The sequence below is a fragment of the Pelodiscus sinensis genome, chromosome 1, assembly GCF_049634645.1.
Source record: "Pelodiscus sinensis isolate JC-2024 chromosome 1, ASM4963464v1, whole genome shotgun sequence".
Taxonomy (NCBI): Eukaryota; Metazoa; Chordata; order Testudines; family Trionychidae; genus Pelodiscus; species Pelodiscus sinensis.
The window spans coordinates 199724424-199750365 of record NC_134711.1 but is presented as its reverse complement, the minus strand read 5'-3'; the positions used below and the strand labels follow the sequence as shown (position 1 = coordinate 199750365).

General features: G+C 39.3%; 1 protein-coding gene across 11 annotated transcripts in view; it reads right to left on the bottom strand.

Moving 5' to 3' along the window:
• DMD (dystrophin) overlaps positions 1 to 25942 on the bottom strand; it is a 2108520-nt gene that overhangs the window by 1266423 nt on the left and 816155 nt on the right. For all 11 annotated transcript variants that reach the window (XM_075916549.1, XM_075916586.1, XM_075916651.1 and 8 more), the window contains 3 exons: positions 25379 to 25558; positions 17573 to 17748; positions 2409 to 2532 (listed from right to left, as the gene is read on the bottom strand). In XM_075916549.1, coding sequence (XP_075772664.1) covers positions 2409 to 2532; positions 17573 to 17748; positions 25379 to 25558 — 480 coding nt within the window. The remainder of the gene's footprint in view (positions 1 to 2408; positions 2533 to 17572; positions 17749 to 25378; positions 25559 to 25942) is intronic.

Genomic DNA, 25942 nt, shown 5'->3' with positions numbered 1-25942 from the left:
GCCAAGGGACAGATATCCAAACTGCAGAAAGGGCAAGAGGGGGCTGTGCTACAGTACCTAAACTGTCAGTGAGATTGTGGGTTGAACAGGGGCATAGAGCCTAGGAATGGGATTGACCTTGCCACAATGTTTATATATATATTTACATGTGTGTGTGCATGTAACAGTGTAATATATGTATACAGATAGTCTTTTTGAATAATCATTTCTATAATGTTTGGGGTTTTTTTTCTTTAACACTTGTAATTAAATAGTCATAACCAACAGATGATTTTTTTTTTACTCTTCAGATGCAGATTTCAGCAGGCAGCCCAAATCCCATCATCTTATTATTTCATGTTTTACAGAAATAAAAGTGAGAACTGGCAGCCAGAAGTTGTGAAAGCTCCTGTTAATTTAAGGTGCTGGCTGCCACTTCTCACCTCTGCTTCCATTTCCAAGGAGAGAGAGTTTGTGTCTTAAAAGAAAATCAAGTACAGGCGAGTTTTCAAATCTGGCTATTTAAAAAAGTTCCCTCACTTCACTTCTGCCAGCAGCTCACCAGTGTCCATTACAGATTTCATCATCTAGTCATCACTCCAAACACTTGAACTCAACTTCCAGTATTACCAAAATGGAGAGAAGGACCATGCAGGAATTTAATCCAACACACTCCCAGGTCATCATGTATCTTGGCAAAGAGCTCTTAAAATATAGTGCTGCTACTGGTCTCCCACCCTCAATACTCTGCCTCACCATCAACAAAAGAAAAGCCAGTATAAGAGCCCCACGAGAGGCTAGAACAAATGCAGCTGAGAACCCCAGTTGGGAGCAGAAGAACATCTATGGTTCACCTACCTCCATCTCTCTCTTGCAGGGACACAGATCACCGCCTCCTTGGGAGCAAAGAAGGGAAAGAAGGAGGGCAGTGAACCATGACTCCTGAATCCATTCAGGATATTCTGAAGTATTATAAAACTGAAATTATGAAGGGGAACTTCTTATTGGCTCAGGACATCTGACTGTGTAAGAGTTCAGATTCATTGCAAAGGTCACGGCAAGAGCTAATTTGCCAACTTTGAAGTGGTTATTCTCCTCAAAATGGAAACTAATACTGGGGACAGTTATATTTGTTCCATTGCTGCAGGAATAAGTGGAAGATAAGAAAAGGAAGCTTCATTAAAAAAAATATATAATGGGTAAAGCACTCAGAAATTTTTCTCTTTTTATGAATTAAATGGTCCCCATCACAATAGTATTGAGATGCCTGCATCCTCATATTCTGCCAGTATCACACCAATTCTGCTTTTTAATATGTGCACATTTCAAGGAGAAGATAACAAAAAGGCCAGAGTAAAATAATTTACTATGAAATTATTAATATTACCTCAGCAAAATGGTCTTTCACAAACACATAGATGAGCAGGTGACATAAGAAAGCTGCATTCAGTTTACCATAGACAACTCAGTGCTCCCTCTCCCCCCAGTATTGCTAAGGAGACTATTGATTAAACACACACCACTGCAAGATAAGTGAGATTACAGGAAACTTTTTAAATATATATTTCCAGAAGACTGAAATTCAATGTTTCTTCATGTTATCAAAGCTGATTTAAGATGGAGAGATAGACAGGAAGACAAATATATAGCAGAAATGATTTAGTGTTGGTACTCTTGTTGCATTTGCAGTATACTAAGAGAGAATTTATATCTCTTTATTATAACCAAACACATTTGTAAAATATCATGGACTTTGAGTGTAATAGCTAGCTAGACATGGATTTCTTCTTCTCTTACTCAGAATAAAGCAGATGATTTTAGAAAATAGTTGCAAAAATTATGTTCTTTTCAAGTTTTCAATTATTTTAATGTTTAACAGACTAAATTCGGGGTGTATGGAAAACACATACAGTGCTATGGCTTACACACTAAAAAATCATCACCGAGGTTATAAAAGATTAAAGAATTCCATGCTATCGTGGCCAGACTTGGTCAAATTTAACTGAACATTATGATTTTTAATATTTCATATTTTTACTGTTACTATGACGAATACTGATTCTTCCTTGCTTCCACCCCCCTTTTAATATACGATATTAACATAAAAATACTGAAATTTAAAGAGTAATAGCATGGATGTATACATAATATGGTGTATACATGTTATGCTTGATTGTGCTTTCATTTAGACTTGTATTAATCTGCTATACAAGTTAAAAATATGTGAACTTGGATATATGGATCAACACCACAATACATATCAAACCGCTAGTCAAAATCTGTGATGCACAAAATTGATGAGCAATTCTGAAAATTTGGCTATGTATGGACAGTCAGTGTTTGCCAATTTGGGGTTCAACTTTTTTAGATGTGGACTTTAAAAAGTTAATATAAAAGTGATAAACAGACATGAAAGTATATTTTCCTACATTGACTCTTTCTGTGAGGTCTGACAGGTTGCCTTCTTTTCTATATATTGCAAACTCGGGACTCTGCAGCACAGCTTCTGAGCGGGTCATCCAACTGTGTAGTTCTGTTGTATCGACGTCAAACCTAAGATACAGAGAAACAAAAATAAATATTTTCTTTATATATAGGACAAATAAACAATCACAGCAAAGATGTTATACCAGGTGTTTCAATCAGAATTATGAACTGAATATAAAGAAAGATGTGATTGCCATCGGAAACAGAAGCTGTCAGATACCACATAAAATTGCAAAACATAAAACTTTGGAGCCCTTTTTCAAACTTATATATGTTTCCTAGGTTTTTATAACTAATCTGTCTACTGAATAAACAACTCTAATTTTGCAACTAGGTCTTCTGATTTATGAGCTGACTTGTTTTGTAAAATATGCCCAGGGTGACTTTCAAAGCGAAGAGAGCTTATCACAACCCCCACTGTCTGAATTAAGAAGGAAGACTTCTCTCCAGGTTCATAGATACGCTTGTAGCCTTTCATCCCACATAGGTTCTGATTCTACCCCTCTAATAAGATTATGTGAATTTATATTAGCGCTAGTTACCAGTCAACATACCTTTAGAAAAACACACAATCCCTCACCCCAAACACTGTGCAAAGTTGGAAAATTAAAAATGTAGTACCATGTGGAATTACTTTCCTTCAGTTCCCACCCCACATACTTGTCAGTACATTATTTTACAGCCGTTTTTAAAAATGGGGTTCATTCCTCTATGCTCTGCAACACTGATATTCATTTTTTAAAGAGAGGAGTTCAAAATGAAAGTGCATTTGGGAACAGTTTTATTACATGCTGTGAAGGTGAGGAGTCCTGAAGCTGCAAGTTGATTTAGTCTCTATGCCAATAGGTTAGAGATTTGCCTCCTTCTCCAGTCCTGTTGCCAGCACACATGAAAAAAGAATGCAAAGAGAGACTATGTAGTTTTAAAACACTGGGACCAAAGCAGCTGTTCCACAGAACTCAAAATCAAATCACTTCAGATAATCACTCTAAATAACTCCCTGGCTTTAAAATATACTTTTGCTTGGCATATATCTAAAAATTTGATAAGTTATTGTCTCTGAAATTCTTTCCCTTATGTAGGGTGTAAGCTTTGGTTTTCCAGCTGCATAATAAGTATCTGTGACTAAACATCCTCCATGCGACTGTCCTCAATCAGTGCTATCTTTTACTCTACTTGCTCTCTAGACCCCAGCACAACCTGGCTGTATTACAATCTTGCTTCTGCTTACTTTACAGTATGTCAAAGATCTGACCTTTACACTCTGTCTATGCCATTTGAAATCTCAGATAGGGCCTTTATCATCCCTGATCTTCAGTACTGCAACTCCTTTTCTCAACCATCCTTACATCTCGCCCTTTTACCTTACTCCTTATCAGTACCATTCAAAACTCTAACATTGAGGCCATCCTTCTAGCCTTTTGTATAACAATGTCACCTTGTGTTAGTCCTCCCATTGAATTAAATACAAAATTTACGTTTAAGGCTAACTTTCACAACAGCTCCTTACCACTTCCTTCTGTATCTTCTGAATCTTAGACACCAGTACCATTTACCAACTCCATCAGATTTGATCCCCTATTTAACTACTCTTCCATGAGCATCTTCACACTTTCTTCTATGCTGTTCCTTATGCACAACATACTTTTCTGAACTAGTTACTAAAATCACTGCCCTTTCCTCCAAATCTTTCTTCAAGACCCACAACTTTATGACTCCTACAGCAAACTATCAATTGATAATGACTAGGTAGATGACCAGCAGCAATTTTGGATATCTATCATTAGTTTATTTATATTTCCAAATTCAATAAAGTAATCACATGACTCAATATCAAATGACTCAGAATATCTGTGCATATAAATATGCATCTGTGCATAACCTCCTCAGAAAAAAGGCTGCCTTTAATGTGTGTTTCTAAAGCGATGAACACAGATGAACTGTGCTCCTGGGTGGTATCATAATAAAAATAACAAGTAATAACAATTAAGAAAATATTGACAGACAGCCATCTGTCCAGATATTTTGAATGCATCATCACTGGAGTATCTGAGTTTATAAAACTGAAGTGCTTATTATCTAAATCACTTGACAATGAAATTTGCATGTCTTATCCAACAAAGAAAAGCAAGGTAATTTTCAGTCTAAATTGATATTACCATCTAGTCTTGGTTTATTTGAAAGAATATTATGGTTCTAATGATCAAAGAACAGGTTATAGAAGCCAGTCTCTTATAGTAAGCATTTATTTATGTGCAAGAAGTGAGGGTATTTTGAAATTTACACTCTACTTACAGGCATACTAAAACTGCAAGATCATTTGGAACATCATGCACATGAACTATTTAAACTGCCACATGTATAGGTGGCTCATAAGTTGATTACTGTGGAAATGCATATGCAACCATTTTGAGCTGCAACCCCATTGGAAATCTATGGTTTGCTGTATAGGAGGTCAAATTACATATTTTAATTTATTGGTTGCGACAATTATTACAGCTTGCTAGTAGCTCACTTTTGCTCTCAATGGCTAAACATAAAAGGCAACATAATTTTAATCCATGACTTCTGGCTGGTTGTCAGATTGATACCTCCCTCATTCTAAGGTAGATGACTTCAAGCACCAGCAGAAAAGGAATGAACAAAATGTCCTCAGTATATGTGACAATTCAGGGAGAAATACTGTAAGTAGAAAGGTCACTTCTATACAGACTCTCTGAATATTACATCTGTGTAATACAATGCAGAGTGTATGCTATTGGTCCCTCTCTCTGATCGAAGGGAGGACTTTTTATAGTTTCCAACTTGGGAGCTTAGGCTATGTCTAGACTACGCTGAAGTTCCGAAAAGGAACTTCCTATCTCACTTTCGAAAGCAGAGATTTTGAAAGTGAAAGTAATTGGGACGTGGTTTTTTGGGCAAAACCCCACCCCACCCCTTTTTTCAAAAAGCCCCTCTTCCTCAAAAAATGAGGTTTACGTGGCTTTTCCAAAACAGATCAGAAGAAGATATGCAAATGCCTGTGGAATTTGCAGATTCCTGTGGAATTTGCATATCCTCTTTCAGAACTTCAGCATAGTCTAGACGAGCCCTCTGTGTCTTTAGCTTAAGCTATAGAAGCTCTTGCTTTTATCTTTGGACATCCTTGGTTGCATCCCCAGTGTGTGAGCCAAGGTGCCCTTTCTAACTTCTTCCTCCCCCATTGCATTTATACACTTTACTCTGTTCAGCAGAGTACTTCTCTGTGACCAGGCACTCTATATAGAGAGGACCTATTCTTCATTCCTTTTCACTAGTGCTTGAGATCACCCATTTTAGGATGAGGTAGGTAGAAATCTGACAAACAGCCAGAAGTCATCATTGATTAAAGAATATGGACTTGTAACTTCAGCCATTGGCAGCAAAAGTGAGGTGCTAGCAAGTTGTATTAATATCCCATCATTGATGTACATGTATTCTTGGATAGATACTATAGCAAGTTACCTATTATAGCTTTGCATGTGGAAAATCTTGAGCCATCACAATATTTACAACAAAATGTGACTATTAGCTAGTGAATCATCTGCTCCTCTTAATTAACGTTGCCCACACAAATACTATATTACAAATACAAGGACAACCAGGAGATTTTCAGTCAGGTAAATCTTCCCATTTTAGAGTAGCTACATATGGTTATAATAATACAGAACAGCAAGCACTAAATCATACACAAGTGAACAAAGGTCAAACAATCAAAAGAATTGGAGATAAAATACTTGTCAGCCTGCACACAACTAGACTACATCTACATTGGCAAGATTTTGCGCAAATACTTTTAACACAAGAGTTTTTGCATTAGAGTATTTGCACAAGAGAGCGTCTACACTGGCATGTGCTTTTGCGCAAGAGATGTGCTTTTGCGCAAAAGCATCGGTGACAGTGAAAACGCTCTCTGGCGCAAGAAATTCATGTTGCCTGTCTACACTGGCCTCTTGCGCAAGAGGGCTTATTCCTGAGCGGGAGCATCATAGTTCTTGTACAAGAAGCACTGATTTCACACATTAGAACATCAGTGTTCTTGCGCAAGAACTCCCCGCCAGTGTAGACAGGCAGCATGTTTTTCCGCAAAATCGTCTGCTTTCACGCAAAATCGGGTGCTTTTGTGCAAAATCATGCCAATGTAGACACAGCCCTAGGGTTTACACAATTTGCAGTGAAGGCCTATTTGAAACATGTGTTATAGAAATTAACCTCTTAAAACAGTTATTTCTGTTTTCTACAATATAAAACATGAAATCAGGTACTGCTGAAAACATGAAAAGAATGACTTGAAAAGTGAACCCACTTTAAGTCATTAAACCATTTTAAAGATAAAAATCTAGTTTATACTTACAATAAACGTGCATGATTTTGCTTACATTCCCAAAAATTTAAACACTAGATGGAGCACCTATCCTGTTTTATCCTGTTTTTCCTTTCCTCTCCTCAAAGGATGGACGGCTTCACATTCACAGTTTATCATTACATCCATAATAATGCTGTGACAAATAGACTTTGCACGGGAATATTACATAGATTGTACTAAGTAATTTGCCATATGGCATAAGACAAGCTTCCTTACACATTATGCAGGGACATTTATCATACTAATACATATAAATTAAATGTTTAACAGCTAAAAGTGGTTTGCTTTTTAAAAGCCTTAAAGAAGTAATATATTGTTTACAGTTTATGTTCTTTGTGGATAATGCACTGAAACTCTTCAGAATGTGTCCATGACATTGTGTGTCTCCACCCGCTCTCCCCCTCCCCCGGCATGCTGCAATGCATCATTCCATTTACTTCATTTTTGTTGGACAATTCTCAATTTGTTCTATTAACTGTTTCTCATGTTTTTGATTTCCAGTTTTCCTATCTCTTTTGTTTTCCTAAGGATTGGCAATTTTATTGTTAAAGAATCTTCTTGTCATCCACAACATTTTCCATCATCACTATATCCAAACCAAATCATTCTTGGGTTATAAATTATTTAGTTCTTATTCAGGATACCCACACCTCTCTCCAAAGAAGTCATTACATATTTAATATCTCTACCCTCCACCACTTCCCTACCAAAAAAAAAAAAAAATTGGGAGAAAGATGAGGCATAATAGTCTGCTCTCCAGAACACTTTCTATAGCATAATAGATACAACACTGGACTTGAACACAGGAGACCTAAATTCAATTACTATATAGTTGTCCCAAGTGAGGACACTGATAATGACCTCCTTTATAAAGTGCTTTGAGAACTGAACTGACCAAAGACTGATTTGAAATGTTTTATTTTGCAACCAAAAATATTTTATAAAGTTTAGAGGAGCAGAAGTGATGCTGAGTAGATTGGGAAGTACTAATTCCAAGAATATGCTACCCAAGGAAAGAGAACATTTTCGTATGGAATTGGAAGAGAGTAAGTAACACCATGGCTGTGTCTAGACTTGCAAGTTTTTCCGGAAAATCAGCCGCTTTTCCGGAAAAACTTGCCAGCTGTCTACACTGGCCGCTTGAATTTCCGGAAAAGCACTGATGATCTCATGTAAGATCGTCAGTGCTTTTCTGGAAAAACTATCCTGCTCCCATTTGGGCAAAAGTCTTTTTCCGAAAGACTTTTGCCCAAAAGGGCCAGTGTAAACAGCACAGTAGTGTTTTCCGCAAATTAGCCCCGATTGCGAAAATGGTGATCAGGGCTTTTTTGCGGAAAACCGCGTCTAGATTGGCCACGGATGCTTCTCTGCAAAAAGTGCTTTTGCGGAAAAGCATCCTGCCAATCTAGACATGCTTTTCCAAAAATGCTTTTAACGGAAAACTTTTCTGTTAAAAGCATTTTCGGAAATTCATGCTAGTGTAGACGTAGCCCATATGTTTATGCCTTTCAGAATTTTCAGAGGAACATTCAATATCTGACTGCGTTTTTGAGCCAAGCACAAATCCATAAACCCTTGAAGACTTTTCTAGCTCTTTCTTTAGATAAATGACTCCCTATTGAAACTTGGTGAACATATATAAAATAATTCATGGTACAAAGAAGATGAATTAAGAACATCTGTCTGTTTCCCTGACTCCTGACAAAGAATAAAGGGACAGTCAATTAAATGAAAAGATGGCAAATTCTAGACTGTGGGATTCATTACCTCAGAAAGTTAATGAAGACTGGATATTTTTGCAAAATTAGAGATAGAACATTTACATGCCTGAAGACTATCACATGATGGCCCACTTGATTTTTTGAAGGAATATTAAATCACGTTTCAGAGGGTAAGCCATTCTAACCTTTGAAGAGCAAAATAAAACCTAATGTAGTACTAAGAGGAGGAAGGGCAGAATAGCCCACAGCTACCTACTTCAGAGCTCTTACAACTTCTTCTGAAGCATCTGGTAATTACCATAAGTGACCTGAAAAAAAAGGTACTGCTGCTGGGGGAAAGGCCAAACTAAGGGTACATCTAAACTACAAAGATCTTTCGAAATGGTATATGCAAATTCTGTGGGAATTTGAATATCTTCTTCTGATCGCATTTTTGAAAGAGGGTCTTTCAAAAATTAAAGTAGTCTAGATGCATTTTTTCAGACAAAAACCCTTTTTAGAAAAAAACGCTCTTTCTAAAAAAAGGAGGTTTACGCAGTTCTTTCCTGTGGAATTTGCAAATCCTTTTTCAAAAGATTAGTGTAGTTTAGATGTACCCTAAGATATCAAGGCATCAGAATCTTCAAATGGAGGCCCAGATAAGAGCTATTTGTCAGTGCTGCAGTTCATGTTTTTATGTGATTGGCTACTCCTAAGAAAGAATACACACAAATAAATTAAATGAGTTCCCTGGGGTCACTGATCATCCTAACCCCAAAGATGAATCAAAGAGACTGGCTGATTGACCAAAGATACCAAGGAGTGGGTAGCAGGTCACCAACCCTTCTTCACCAGAAGACAATATAAGGTGATTTTGGAAGAAAATGGGGCCTTGTCCTCAGTCATTTAAGATATATTGAATAAGCATCCAACCTTGGAGAGTCCTCTTCTTCATTATTAGATTTATATAAAGTTTGAGTTCAGTATGATGAAGCCATATAACAGCATACATCCCCATTTTATTATAGATGATCTACGTAAAAGTGAAAACTACATAGCAATGCAGTTTTCACACTTTCTATTTTATTCCCTACGTAGGCACAGGATAGACTTCACTGAAACTAGGAATTCAATAGTAAAAATCTTAGACTTCAGTGGCACCAGGATTTCACTAAACACTCAGTAATGCTGACCAAGACACAGTGAGATTTCGGAAGGAAACAATTTTGCTTAACTTCTGCCTCAACAAAACAGTAACTATTCTTCACTCTCTTTGAAAACTAAATTCCCAGACTTTCGTGTCAACATTTTTTTCTAATTTGCTTCTTCACTAGTTCTTGTCTTGCATACTTCTGTTGAGAATAGAGGAAGGAAGGGAAGAAGATGTGTTTGTGGCAGAGCTCAATGCCACAGGACAACCACAATCCACGTGGTAACCCAACCATAGACCATAAACTTCTAGCAGTACTAATAGGCTAATTTTAGGTCTTCTACTCATTAACCACAGTAAATACTATACCATTCAGTCCACTAAAAGGTCTTTAGTGCACAGTAATGCAGAATGAAAACACACACAGCATGCTGCGTCTAGACTAGCAAGTTTTTCTGCAAAAGCAGCTGCTTTTGCGGAAAAACTTGTCAGCTGTCTACACTGGCCGTTTGAATTTCCGCAAGAACACTGACGATCTCATGTAAGAAATCAGTGCTTCTTGTGGAAATACTATGGTGCTCCCATTTGGGCAAAAGTTCTTTTGCGCAAAAGCTTTTTCACAAAAGGGCCAGGGTAGACAGCTCAGATTTGTTTTGTGCAAAAAAGCCCTGATCACGAAAATGGTGATCAGGGCTTTTTTGCTCAAAAGCAGGTCTAGATTGGCAAGGATACTTTTCCACAAAAAGTGCTTTTGCGGAAAAGCATCTGTGCCAATCTAGATGCTCTTTCCTGCAAATGCTTTTAACGGAAAACTTTTTAACGGACTGTGCCAGTCTAGATGTAGCCCGTGTGTCCTGGAAGTATGTAACAATAACTATCATTCATAAAAATATTCCTGGAAACCAATGTAGAAAAATAAATTTTCAAACAGTTTAGATGACATTAAAGCTAATAAAATAATCAATAGACTTTTTTTCACGCCCCAATACTTTAGTTATATTTTCTACCAATAATTATCAAGAGACACAATACCAATGCATGGTTAATAAACATGGACTAGTACAGTGCTCTAGTGTAGAGTTGAGACATACTTACCAGATCACTATTAAAAAATCATTTGTTTACTAATGGAAAAGACATTGGCCCCAGGTATGTATGAGAAACCATAGTCCATTTATTCTGAGATGTACTGACTCTACTTATCTAAAATTACGTTGGAGTGTTATTTGAGATGAGAGCTCCACAATATCTCCAGGGCTGTATAGTAGTTTCCTATATATTCCTTTTTAAAACAAAACACACAACATACACAACAGAATTTTGTTTCAAAGGTTAAACTCTAGTGATATGCCTAAGAGGGCAACATATGTTCAACACCCAATAAACAAGAAAAATGGTTTAATTCTGATGTATATAATACATCAATAAAAACTACTTTATTGTAGACCGACAACATGTCTGCAAGTTATCACAGTTCGTTATTTGAAAATTTAATAACATTTCCTGTTTTCTTTATAAATATTAATCACTGTCATATGAATCCCTGCCAGCTTCAATATGTTAGCTAGTTTAAGAAACCATCAGCAGTTCCCTTTATATTCTCAGTTGCTGTAACACTAAATATGTATACATACGAACAGTTGGCATTCACATAACATTTAAATTCCTTCTCTGGGATAATTTCCCCAAACACTAACTTCAGATAAGTAGTTTGCACGTCCCAATCAATTCAACTCACTATTAGAGATCAAGAGTATGCAAATAGGAAAGAAAAATAAGGACCAAAATTGTGTAGTTATCAGATTGCAACCTTGGAATATTCTGTAATAGGTATCTTTTATCCAAACCTGCTACCATTCACAGCTAGGGTTAATAGCTATAAATCAGTAAAAAGCTCTTGATAATTTTGGAGCACTGAAATATTTATAAACACGAAGTAGTCCTGTGGCACCTCACAGACTTACAAAAATATATAGAATCATGACATTTGTAGGTAAAATCCACTTCATCAGCTTAAAATCCTGTAAATTGTTGTTAGTCTTTAAGGTGCCATAGGACTGCTCCGTGTTTTGAAAAATTACAGAGTAACATGGTTACCTCTGTCACGTTATTGCATGTTGAGGGGAGCAGTCGGGTCACTGCTGTACCCATGGTGGGGGTGTGTTCACCCCAAAAGTGGTACAAAAGGAGCCATGTGAGGTGTCAAACAAAATTTTACTTTCTATTGGTTCTGTATATGCTCTTCATATATCTGTATAATGTCTGTGTGTGGAGTTATGAATATGTACTCTGTATGGAGACTGGAAGTTTCTCTGTATGTGGTTGAGTGATGGGCCAGGAATGTGTGCCTATGGACATGCTAATAAGCAAGTCTCCAGGGAACAATGGACCTCTGGAGGCCAAAGACAGACCTGGCCACTGGTAATATGACTCTAGCCAGCCAGGAAGGGGGTATAAATATGCCATGTGACCAACTCCATCTTGGTCTTCAGCTCTTCTGACCCCAAATGCGGCCTTGCAGGGAATCACGAGCCGGGAAGAACTGTGGACCCATCCTGGCATAGGATGTGCAACAAGGACTTTTAAGCCAGCAGCTATAACATCTCTGCTAGAGCCTGCATTGAGAACTGGGAGATTCGATGCATGTAATGTATGATATTTTAACAACCTTACTCTCATGCTTTTCTTTCTTGAGGTAATAAACCTTTAGATTGTAGATTCTAAAGGATTGGCTCAGCATGATTTGTGGGTAAGATCCAGAGAGTAAATTGGCCTGGGATCTGTGGCTGGTTTCTTGGAACCGGACAGAAATTGTTCGGGGAAGGTGAGATTGGGCTCTAAAACCCCTCACCTGTGTATGAGGCCCGGGGCCATCTGGGGCACGGATATGGCTGGAGTGACGGAGGGGTTTTGCTCATGCGGCTTCAGGTAGGCAGCTGAAGTGCTCTGTGGGACTGGTTCGTGGCCTGTTTGGAAAGGTCTCCAGTCTGGGGGCTGTGAGGAGCCCCAAATTTGAGCAATTCGCCTTGAGCGGACGCCCTCAGCTGTGCCCAGACCCGGCCCAGTCTGTCACAACCCCATGAGACTTTTTTGCAATATTTATGGGTATGTCTACACTACAAGTTAGTTCAAACTAACGGACGTTAGTTCGAACTAACTTTAATAGGCGCTACACTAGCGCTCCGCTAGTTCGAATTTGAATCGAACTAGCAGAGCGCTTAGTTCGAACTAGGTAAACCTCATTTTACGAGGATTAAGCCTAGTTCGAACTAGCTAGTTCGAATTAAGGGGTGTGTGGCCCCTTAATTCGAACTAGTGGGAGGCTAGCCCTCCCCAGGTTTCCCTGGTGGCCACTCTGGCCAACACCAGGGAAACTCTATGCCCCCCTCCGGGCCCCGGGCCCCTTAAAGGGGCACGGGCTGGCTACAGTGCCCGTGCCAGGTGCAAGCCTGCCAGCACCCAGCCAGCAGACCCTGCACCTGGCACAACACAGAGCCACCCACCCGATGTCCCCCAGCCCACCCCCTCTTCCCGGGACCAGGCTGGCGGCTCCCGGGAGCTTGCCCTGGACCGCAAGAGGCGGGCACCTTCCTGGGCTAGTGCGGACATCGTGGACCTTGTCCACGATCTCCGCACTAGGCACAGGAAAGTGGCCAGCTAGGGCAGGAGAGCTGCCAGCCTGGCCTCCCAGGAGCAGGTGTGCATGAAAATCAAGGGGGTCCACTGAGACCCCCGACCCTGAGCCCTGAGCTTACAATGGCCATACAGGGTCAGACCAAAGGTCCATCTAGCCCAGTAGCCTGTCTGCTGACAGCGGCCAATTCTAGGGACCCTGGAGGGGATGGACCGAAGACAGTGACCAAGCCATTTGTCTCGTGCCATCCCTCTCCAACCTTCCACAAACTTTGGGCAGGGACACCACTCCTACCCCCTGGCTAAGACCACTCCATGGACCCAACCTCCATGACTTGATCTCACTTTAAACTCTGTTCTAGTTGTAGCCTTCACAGCCTCCTGCAGCAAGGAGTTCCGCAGGTTAACTATTTGCTTTGTGAAGAAGAACAACTTTCTCTTACTAGTTTCAAGCCTGCTACCCATTCCTTTCCTTTGGTGTCCTCTAGTCCTTCTTTATGGGAACTCAGGAAGAACTTTTCTGAATGCACCGTCTCCACCCAACCCCTGCTTTTAGAGACCTCTATCCTGTCCCCCCTCCGTCTCCTCTTTTCTAAGCTGAACAGTCCCAGTCTCTGTAGCCTTTCTTCATCTGGGACCTGTTCCCAACCCCTGATCATGTTAGTTGCCCTCCCTTCTCCCAGCCTTTCTCTTCCCCTCTCCCACCTCCTTTTCCCAGTCTCCCCCCAGTTTTGTTCAATAAAGACAGAGTCAATGTTGGAAGAAACGTTATCTTTATTTTGTACATCAATAAGAAGGGGGGCTAGGGAAAGGTAAGTGGAAGGAGGTGAGGGAGGAATGGGGTACGAGCCCCCGATGGGGAGGACTGGGCTGGCTCTGCGGGCTTCTGGGGGTGGAAGCTCTCCTGCAGCCCCCCAATTACCCCCTCTCCCCAGATGGCAGCCTGCGGCAAGTGCAGCCGGGCTGATGGCCGAGTGGTGTGATGTGCCCAGTGTGGGTACTCCGGGCACTCCAAGCCAGAACTTCTTTGCAAGCGGGGCACCCCTTAGAACTGTGTGTCCGGGGTGGGGGTCGGGACCTTTTAAGCGCAGCCCTCGGCTAGCCTGAGACAGCATCTCCATGCTCTAAGTCCTCCTCTTATGCCCTGCCGGCACTTCTTCCGGCCATCCTTAAGCCCTGTTCAGAGTCCACTCAATGTGGACTTGCTAGTTCGAATTAGCAAAACGCTAATTCGTACTAGTTTTTAGTTCTAGACGCGTTAGTTCGAATTAGCTTAGTTCGAATTAACTAATTCGAACTAAGTTAGTTCGAACTAGCGCTGTAGTGTAGACGTACCCTCCGATAGGAAAGTGTCCCTAAGTTACTGGTGCTCTGCTTAGCCCAACAGGTTTCTCTTTGGCTTTGTCTACACTGCCAGCTTTGCCGGCAGTTCCTATGCAAATGAAGTGTGGATTAGCATTTTGCCACATTTTATTTGCATAATTTATGCAAGCCGGTTTTTGTGCAATCCATGCTTCATTTGCATAGGCACTGCCGGCAAAGCTGGCAGTATAGATGTAGCCTTTAAGAACACATGACCTATTACTTCCAACTGAGATTTACAACTCCTTAAACATTTGGTTTGGGGGAAACAAGATGTAGACAGATTAAAAAAAACAATGGTGCACACCACATTGTTTTCCCCCAGAAATAAATACTCTCCTCCCCCCACCCGTCCTTTCAGAATTAAATAGTTCCTCTAGTATTTTCTGGGATTCTTGTATGTTTGTACAGTATCTAATACAATAGGGTTTCAATGCTGATTAAGATGTTTTGTCACTGATGAACTCTTAAGAAGAATAGTAATATATAATAATCAACACAAAAAATAAACCTTCAAATGGTTAAAGAGTACTATTTTCAGCACCTCTCATTTCACTTTCACAATTTAGGATCCATTATTAAACAAAACGAATACATCTCATCTATCAATATTACCTTGTAATTTCATGAATATATAGGACTCATGAAAAAAAGCCCCAGCTTTTAAATATCTTCATAACAAGACACCATATGTGAATATAGAGATAAGATTTTTCTCTAATCTTGCCTTTGCACATACATATTAGGATAAAATGGTCTTAATACAGTCAACTTCCGATAATCCGGCACCTTTAGGACCCAGGGGGTGCCGGATTATCAGATATGCCGGACTATCAGAAGGGGGGGCTATGAGGGGTCTGGAGTGGGGTGGGAGGGGATGCCACCCCAGACCTCTCATAGGCCCCCCCCTTATGATAGTCTCGTTCTGCCCCAGGCATCCCTGATTCAGCCGCTGCTGGTCAGTTTCAGCAGCAGCTGAATCGGGGATGCCTGCAATAGAGCAGCTGGGGTGCTGCCGGGTTGGTCCCGTAGCACTGCCCCTTGGGGCTGTGAGACCAACCCGGCAGCACCCCAGCTGCTCTTGGGGACGCCTGGGACAGAGCAGCTGGGGTACTGCTGGGTTGGTCCCATAGCGCTGCCCCTTGGGGCTGTGGGACCAACCCGGCAGCACCCCAGCTGCTCTTGGGGATGCCTGGGGCAGAGCAGCTGGAGTGCTGCCGGGTTGGTCCCGCGGTGCCAAAGGACGGCGCTGCAGGACCAACCCGGCAGGACCCCAGCTTCTCTGCCCCAGAGGTCCCCGATTCAGCCACTGCTGAAACAGATCAGCGGCTGATTCCAGGAAGCCTGGGGCAGAGCTGCTCTGCCCGGGGCTTCCTGGAATCAGCCACCGATCTGTTTCAGCAGCGGCTGACTTGGGGACCCCTGGGGCAGAGCAGCTGGGGTCCTGCCTGGTTGGTCCCGCAGCGCCGAGGGGCGGCGCTACGAGACCAACCCCGCAGCACCCCAGCTGCTCTGTCCCAGGCATCCGGATTCAGCCTGGTGGTGAAACTGACGCTGCTCGTCAGTTTCAGCAGCGGCTGAATCCCGTGGCCTGGGGCAAAGCAGCTGGGGTGCTGCCGGGTTGGTCCCGTAGCGCCGCCCCTCGGGGCTGCGGGACCAACCCGGCAGCACCCCAGCTGCTCTGCTCCCAGCTTCCCCGATTCAGCTGCTGGTCAGTTTTAGCAGCAGCTGAATGGGGGAAGCTTGTCCGGCTGCCCCAGCACTTCCGGGTTCCTGATGGTGCCGGACCATCAGGAGTCCCGGAGCATTGGATGCCGGACTAATGGAGTGTTACTGTATTGTGATCTTTCTTGTTAGTCGATTTCAGAAAAGGAATGTAATTAAGAGTATTTGAAAAACTTTTAGCAAAACAAGGAACTGAATAAACACTCTCTAAGAACTCTTAAAGTACAGTTTTGTGACTGCAACAGATCAGTCTGTCTTGACATTTTCTGTATGTGAGCACCTTCAGATAGCGGGGTAGTGACAATGAACCTAGTGGACTTAGTTTCTCGACCATCTTTGAATTTCCTCAAGGATTCAGAATTATGCCTGCTTTTCTTTGTGACAAAAATACATTTTAGGTTTACAGAGAACATGCACAGTGTGAGAGTGCGAAGTATATTTCTTCATTCTCTTCATCTACAAAATTGTTAACAAAATGTCGGATGCAATGCTTACTGAAGTAAGTGACTGATCGTGCAGACACTTAGTTCCAACTCATAGGTCTAAACCTGCCCTCAGTTATGCTGGGATACACAGGACAAATCCTGAGGACAAAGAGATTGCACAGGTGAAGGTAACGGTTTGCCTTGTAGAACTTTTAATACTAGCAATGATGCACAAGCCAGACAAAGAAATAAAACTTGATCTTTCAGATTCCAGGCTAAGTTTGCAGGACTAGAAAGTGAACATTTTTTACCTAAAGGATTCTTTTCTCAATGTTTTGAGCCACTATTATGTGAAAGGCCACAAAAACATTTCTAAGGACTCTTTTCAGAGCAGAGCCACACTAAGTAAAGAAAATGTCATGTTTATACTGCAAATTGTCACCTGTAATTCTTCTTTGACTCAACAAAATAATATTACTTTTATATTCACAGTGTATCTATTAAACATTCAGTAGCTTATTAGTGATTTGTTGGGACTACTTGTACAAACTCCTCCAAAATTCATCCTGATAAAATAAAATAATTAATTAATTTTACAATCTTTGAGGCATATTGTTTCTTTTTCTCTGCTCCCCAAATATCCAAACATTCAAATTATGATAGTTAGCCTTTGTAGTTGTATCCAAACTTTATCACTGATTTTTCCCTACCTTTCTGTTCCACTCACCTCTTTCTTATTTCTGAATCCACAAGGATCTGCCTCTTCTTGTGTGGTGGAGGTGGTGGGAGTTCATCTTTAGCATTCTTAACCAGGACTTGCTCTCTGGTGGTCACCATAGTTACAGTTTCCATTACGGTTGTCTGTGTTAGTGATGTCTGAGCGGTGGTGACAGCCTGTGAAATCTGTGAGAAGTATTGGAACAGAGGTCACACATTGCTTGAAAGACTTCAATAAAGACTGTTTGGAGTGCCAATAGGAAATAATGAGAAACTGTTCCTGTCTGATCCCAGGCTGACCTTCAGAACAAAATAACACTGTATTGAACTCAACCAAATTGTTTTATGTGACTCATGCTATGCGAGTAAGACATCTAGAAAAGTCAATATCAAAATCAGAAGGAATCCTAAGTAGAATGTATTTATTGCTGCTTTATAAATCATGTTGAATGAACAAAGGAGAAAATGCTAAAGGCTGTTTCACGAGAAAAATTACAGAAATATTTATTTCTGTAAAGTTTTTCTCATGAAACAGACTTTTTAGCATATTATAAAATGTTATTTTTCATTCATTTTAAATATTTATTTTTTGAAAAATGACCAGAGGCATCTTTATTTTACTTCAATAATATTTTTTACCTATCAATCTTATTTTTTATTGCTTTTCAAATGGACATTTAATTCATTACAGTTAAAACAAATTTATGGCAAAGAGCCATTAATTAATTTACAAGAAAATCTTAGCTTAGAAAATATTGACTCTGACACAAGTAAATACATGATTGAATATATTTCCATAATTAAAATCTATGGTTAATGGGTTCATAAGTCCTACTAATATTTGCAAACATAAAATGCATATAAAGCTGTTGATTGTGGTTTATTTGGCCAGTATATTGAACCCTGATCTTCATCTTAATCCCGAGAATGTCCTGACCAGCCTGGGCCTGATGACTTCATCCCCTCCACTAGCTGTAGCTGAATCCCATCCCACCAGAAATGTGATACCTTTCCTTGCCCCATCCATGTGTCCTTTTCCTTCCCCACCAGATTTCTTTTCTCTCTCTCCCTCTGTCTAATCCTATTCTGTTTTAGCTGGCCAAATGATATATTTTGAAACACTGCTGTCAGCATGTGACCAGCAAGGCAGATAAAAGCATTGTCCTAAACATTCTGATGCCGGTACAAATTTAGCCAGGTCTTGGTCTGTTGCATTTTCTCCTTGGCTACGTCTACACTGTCCCCTTTTCCGAAAGGGGCATGCTAATTTTAAACTTCGTAACAGGGAAATCCACGGGGGATTTAAATATCCCCCGCGGGATTTAAATAAAGATGTCCGCCGCTTTTTTCCGGCTTGTAGAAAAGCCGGAAAAGAGCATCTAGACTGGCCCGATCCTCCGGAATAAAGCCCTATTCCGGAGGATCTCTTATTCCTACTTTGAAGTATTTAAATTTAAATCCCCCGCGGATTTCCCTATTACGAAGTTTAAAATTAGCATGCCCCTTTCGGAAAAGGGGCCAGTGTAGACGTAGCTCTTCTGTTCTTCTTATCTCTCCTCTTTGTGTGCATTTGTCCTAACCCAGGCCTAACATATACAGCTGGAAAATACCTGTGCTAAATAGCTACCATGAAGTACATGTTTAAGACAAGCTTTTTATTTCACTTCTTACATTGCTTCCAAAATACATATTTTTAAATTGCATCTCTCTTGTGCTCAGGGTTACAATGCCAGATATGACACAGCAGATCACAACAACAAAGCAGCAAGTTAAAATGAAATACTGCTATAAAAACAAACACCTTTAAAAAATGAATTTGCACTGCTCTAAAATAAAATAAATCCAGACCAAATCTCTGTTCTCTATGGTTTTATAAAGTTTACAGATAAAAAAAGAGAGAGAGGATTGTATGTTATTTCAAAGCTGCCACGACATTTGAAAATATCCAAAATCCTTGTTTAGTCCTCATATACTTCTAGATGTATACCCTGTCATCACTCTACATGCAACATACATACTACATTCAGTGAAAATTTTATCAAAAAATCAGTATCAGGATGTTTTTGACAACTTAATGTCATAGCCCAGTGGTGGACAACCTGAGGTCATTAGGGTTCTATGTGCGGCCCACAAGACATTTTATTTACCACATGTAGAGTTGCCAGATTCTGCTAGTTTCCATCTGTGTAGGTTTTTTCTTACCGTTATTACTCAAGAGACACACACATAAAGCAAGGGTATGTGAGGTGAGGTGCATGCTGATTGCACACAATATTGACAGAGCCCCGTGCTCTCCCTCTACATCCAATCAAAACACTGCTACAGTTCAATTGGCGCACACTGCAAATTCTAGGTATACAAGTGAAGTTAAGCAAAAATGCCCTCTCTCGGGAGACCATCTTGGGTACAGCAGTGTTGTGGCCCACTGAAATGAAGAAGGGCTACTCATGCAGCTCACTCACTAACCTAGGTTGCCCATCGATATCACATCCCATCCTTGTTGCATGTGTAGATCAAATGCAAGTCATAGCTTGTAGATAGTAAAATGCAAGACAAAGGAGAAAGCGTAACTATATTCTAGTAAATATTTTCCCAGCTTGTAACCATTTGTACAGTAGTAACAGCTTCTTCTGGTGGTTGGAAAATGTGTTTTAAACAAAGCACGCAGTATAATTACCATATGTTCACAAATGTCAAATCAATGCATAAAATTCTATGGGGTGTGATGATTTAAATCTTAGAACAGTAAAAAGTACTTATATGCCTAACCAATAAAAACAGAGGTGAAATATGTCCTTCAAAAGGAAAACTCAACTATTAATTTGGAGCTCATAATCTGTCTAATTACTGCAATTGGGAGTGGTGGGAAGCTGAGATGATATTTATAGCAATGTGGATGACAATGTCAAAGTCCAGAGAGATTAGTTAGATGTATTTTTATGTTACTACTCTTAAGCAGATAAAATGTTCAGCAACTCCTACTCGCATACCAACAAATGAGTCATTCATTCATGGAGGAATAATTATCTCATCACTAAAGTGGTTTCCTCCATGTCTAATTCAAGGGTGTCCTAAAGAAATGCCGCACATTTTAATGGCGCTCTATGCAGGAGCAAACATCTGCCCGTATGAATATCTTGATTTATCACAGGCTACAACTTTAAAGTATTTGAAAGGAAATACTGTGCTCTTGCATGTATAATCTAGTTAAACATTCGTTTTTCAGAACTTCTTTATTGACTTTATAACTTTTGAGCCAATTGTCTTCAAATAAGACTTGTTTTGTAGACCTGCCTTGGTCCTGCCTTGAGGGCGGGGGGCTGGACTCGATGACCTCTTGAGGTCCCTTCCAGTCCTATTATTCTATGATTCTATGACCTCATGGAGACTCAAATCAATGTCAAGACAACAAATTTGACAACTTTAAAATCAGCAAATGGACTGTGTCTTCAAGATCATTTGAAAAACCTCAACATTTAGAATGACAGCAGGCTTTAGGGTCGGATTCCATCTAAAAATGTGGACTTGCTGATTACAAATGCTCCAAATTTTGAAACACACAAACTAATTTTATTCACGCTCTGTTTCATATTTGTATCATATTGTTATAAATTATGTGGCATCTAAAATGACACGTACACTGAAGATAATCAGTCAAATTCATCCTGAATCGGAAGATTTTTGTCAAAAGACGAGCCCCATCATTCCTTAGCAATTTTCAGTTTTTCACATGCAGACTTCCTGCTCCATGTCAGCTTCCTTCTTATTCCTACCAATTTCTTGGGAGGTGTGGGAGGTTTTGGGGGGACTAAAATTTAAATTGCTTTTAGGCCTTCCATTAGTGTAGAAGAAAAAATTATACAGAACCTACTTGGTGCCTTACCACTAACAATAAACCCAGGGCTAAAGTTACCCTGGCATCATAAAGCCTAATTTGACTCTAGCCAACAGATTTAAGGATGACAAGTAGTCCTAGATTCATCCATGAACAGAAAACAATGCATTTAATTGTGCTGTGCTCACTGAGAAACATTATGTGATCTTATAATTAGACTGAATAAGCATGCAGAAAACTAAAGAGTGAAGGAATTTGTAAGTAAGGTTCATTGAACTTTCACATTTCCTGACTTTTAGGTGCCATTGAGTTTAAACTAACTTTTTTCTCAATTTGTTATTCTGTTAATATGTTATTTTTATTAAGCACATCTCACACCTCATTCACCCATTATAAGTGTAAGAATTTTTTTAAGTTCCAATATTGCAGTAATGGCATAAAGCTTCAGTTAACAACAGGATATGCTTTCTCATTAACTTTCACCCTACTATACTGAACAATCTAATGCCCATCTTGTGATTAAACAAAATTATAAACTCTCAGCTAATGATGTAGTTTTGTTTTATTTTTAAGAACATAATCATTCACCAGTGGTTATCTTGTTGGCTGAGAACAGAAATGAATCTTACTGACACATTGCTTGAATCCATCAAACTCAGCAATACATTTTTGTTCTCTGTAATGAGTGTGAACAGACAGTTATTACACTGTAGCTAAAAGTTACAAAAGTATTCAAGTGACTCAGCAGTCTAAGTCACATTTAGAAAGTAATTTAGGCATGTAGGTGCTTTTGAAAATTTTATCCTGGGTGCCTTTAAGGGCAATCAACATCCACTATTTGCAATTGTGATGCTGATGAATGAAGAGGAGATACACACACACAAAACCCCCATCTTTTCTTCATATTAACTTCTTATTGCTCATTATCTACATTACCCTCAGCTCACAGAAATTCCACTGATGGAATTTAGACTTCCACATGTCACAGGTGACCAGACTAGATCCTTATGTCCACCCCAATACTGACCAGCAAAGAAGTGCTTATTACTCCTTCTAAAAGGCACAAAGAATGTGGTCTCTGATCGCTTCTGAAATTCCATATTGAGGTCACATACCCCAACAGCTCCAACCTCAAGGCTGTGTCTTCATTGCTAAACTATGACACAGGATTTTTGTCTGGCAAAAGACTGTATGTTGAAGTAAATATGTAAGTAGAAAATCCAATCCTTAGTTTCTAGAATTATATATTCTGTGGAGCACAAATATTTATTTAACTTGGGTTGCCAAGTTGAAAACTAGTAATTGTCTGAGAGTATGACTCCTACCCCATCACTTTGCACTTTTCTCTGCTCCTCTCACAAGTGAATTTTTTCTACTTAGGCTAAATTACTAGGAACACTAGAACAGATCAAAATAAACAACTCATGGATTTTTAACTTGGAGGAAGGATGCTGTTGATCACAGGTGTTCCAGGACATTGCAAGAATTTAACAAAATTGATTTAATCTCAAACCCAAAATATGGCCTTTTTAATCATTAGGAAGATAATTTACTTCTATAAGCTATACCTATTGCAACCCTAAAAACCTGTAGTAGTTAACCTTAGCTTTCTTCTTCTATTAATTTCAGTATTACTTTTTTATTTCCTTTGTTTTCTTAAATCATCTCAACTTTCAGATTTCTAGATGAACTCCCTGCCTGTCATTTAACCTTTTTTATTATATAACTCACATATGTTTTTCTAACTCTGGAGGTCAAAACTAGACATATTTTTGGAAATACTTCTTATCGCTGCTAATCTAAATTCTGCCCCCCATGTTAACAAATTTGGAAACACTAGTGTACCCAGCCTATCTGTTTCTCAGGGCATTTTCAGCAGAGAGTCATTTATACCTGCTCAAAGGATATTTATTGATATAGCTCAAAATGATGAGAGAAACCAACACTTCATCTACAGTGCAGGGACTGAATTTTAGCAACTTCAGTGGACTAGAAATGGGACTACTGGTGTTGATGCTGAAAGGTACAAAGGCTAACCAGGTTTAGATCACCAGGTTGTAAAAACTCCTGCAGCATATTACCCTCACATGGCTGCCAGTGGAGCTGCACTGGTGCTAGAGCCACAGTGAGAAATTTTCAGAAAAGCTAATTGCAGATAGAAGGATTTCTCTATCTGTAAAATACAGGGAAATAAGTTTAATTTACTAATGTTCATAAAGGCCTTTGACAACTTCAGATGTAAGATGTTATGGAGGTAGAAGGCATTAAGATAGCTCTATCTTCCACTCAACTGAACTGCTATGAAGGTCCAGGAAATCCCAGATTTGTATTTATTTGTATAAGTATTCCTAAATATATGGCAATCCTATGCGTTTATGTGTAAAAATGGTAATTTAAAAAGTAAGTAAGTAAGAGAGATGGTCAAAATATTTTTGACAAAACGTTTTTTCACTGGAAAATAATTTCATCAAAATATTTTGTGGGAGTGAATTCATGTTTGATGACTTTTTCAATGGAAAAAGACAAGAAAATGAATAAGTGAAACACTTTGTTTTGATAACGAAAATTGTTTTAACCATGGCTTTGATTCAGTTTGTTTAAATGCTTATATGAATTCTTTATTTTAATATTATTCTAAATTATATTATATACAATATTAATGCATATTGTATTTAATATTTAATGTAATGTAAAGTTAAAATCAAAACAAAACAATGTTATTGTTCCAAATCAATAGTGAGGGAATTTTTGTTGCAGAGGAAATTTTAGCTCAAAATAAAATCATAATTTTTGATAGTCCCATGGAAAAGAAATTCTAATTTCCATCTACCTCTAGTGAATAATAGTTTTCATGTTAATCATTTACTGACTCTTTAATTGAATTATTAGTTATGATACTTATGAAGAGCAACACCAGAAGTGGGTTGGTGGGAAGCAGAAGTTTTATAACATTATTATGAGAGGACATGTAACAAAGAAGTTAGTCAGGTGTAGCTAATATTGATAATTCATGAGAAATGTGGTTAACAAAGTATAGAAACAAGGGGAAAATAGTATATGTATTTGGGACATGCAACATTATTTCAAGGTGTCTAACACACAGTCCTACATCACCTCCTCATCATCCTAACTGTTGATATAAAACATCTTGCTCAGACAAAGATGGATAAGAAGAATATGACTGAGACTCTGTCCAATCAAGACTGGGATGATCATAGGTCAAAAGAAACAACTGGAAAACTTGCACAACATAGTATCATCCCTGTCAATCAAAGATGTTTGCTGGCCACTTGCCATTTGAGTTCACAATTTTGAAGTGTTAACATTTGCACTTGCTTTTTGATGATCACAGAGGAGAAAGGAACAATGTAGCTTTTTTCACACTGTATTTGGACCTCTTTGATATGGACCTTGCTACAGCTACTCATGGCTTTGTTGATTTTTACAATGTATTCTACACAGAGTGACCTTAACTCTATTCATTAATCATGGTGTGGAATGCAGAGTTATGTATCAAGATTCTATGAGCATATGATACTAATGCATCATGATCTGCACTGGCCTTTTGGTTTTTAGGTTGGCTTTAATTTATAATCCCCTATCTTGCTTGATACCTGCCTACATTAGGAAGCACATTTCTTCTTGTGCGCACTGCCACAGATTGAAATCAGCTCGGGCACTTTAGTTGAAATTTCTTAGGTTAGCAGAGAGGAGTGTCTATTACTGACAGTGTGTTCTGTATGAGGACCTATCAGATTTGGAATATTCTCTTCCCCCTCCATCTGAAATAATCCACATGTTCTGACATGCAGGTCATACTGTAAAATTAGGGTGATAGGACTTTGGCCTAAAAAATAAACCTTGTCTAAAGAAACCAAGGAATGAAAAGGGTCTGACAAACAGCAGCAAAACTACTTCAGATATTTGAATGACAAAGTGTTTACCTGTCATCATCTGACAGAATGATGGGTTATGACAAACCTGCTTAGAATTGCTCTCCAGCTTCTGCACAAGTCTATCCCAACGCTGGGCAAAGTGTTCCAGCCGGCCTTCTAGCTTTTGAGCCACTGCTTTATTTTTTACTGCTGACAGGAGGTCCTGCAGGAGTGAACTCAGTTTACCCATTGTTTGTCTCTTCATTTCTAGATCTCCTTTTAGGATCTGTTTAAAAAAAAAAGAAATCATTCAGACAACATGCTGGTAATGAAGGAGAGAGCTATATGGAATTGAACACATAAGAACAATTCATATCAATTCCTATTTTCAAGATGTTTGTTTTAACAAAAGTTGCTGGTAAGATTGACATAGTGTAATGGACATTTATTCTTTAAAAGGCAATGAAACGTGACAGGCTCTGCAGGTCCAGACAGCATAGCATGCATCAGCTAGTGTTATAAGTCACAAAATCTCACAAAATCAAAGACTGTGTGATGTTAGCTGCCCTAAAAGTGCAATCATATTCCTGTTTTAAAAATCAGAAAATAGCATTTTCAAAGTTTTGCTATATTTTGTATCATATAATTTATTAGATATGTCCAGGAAATA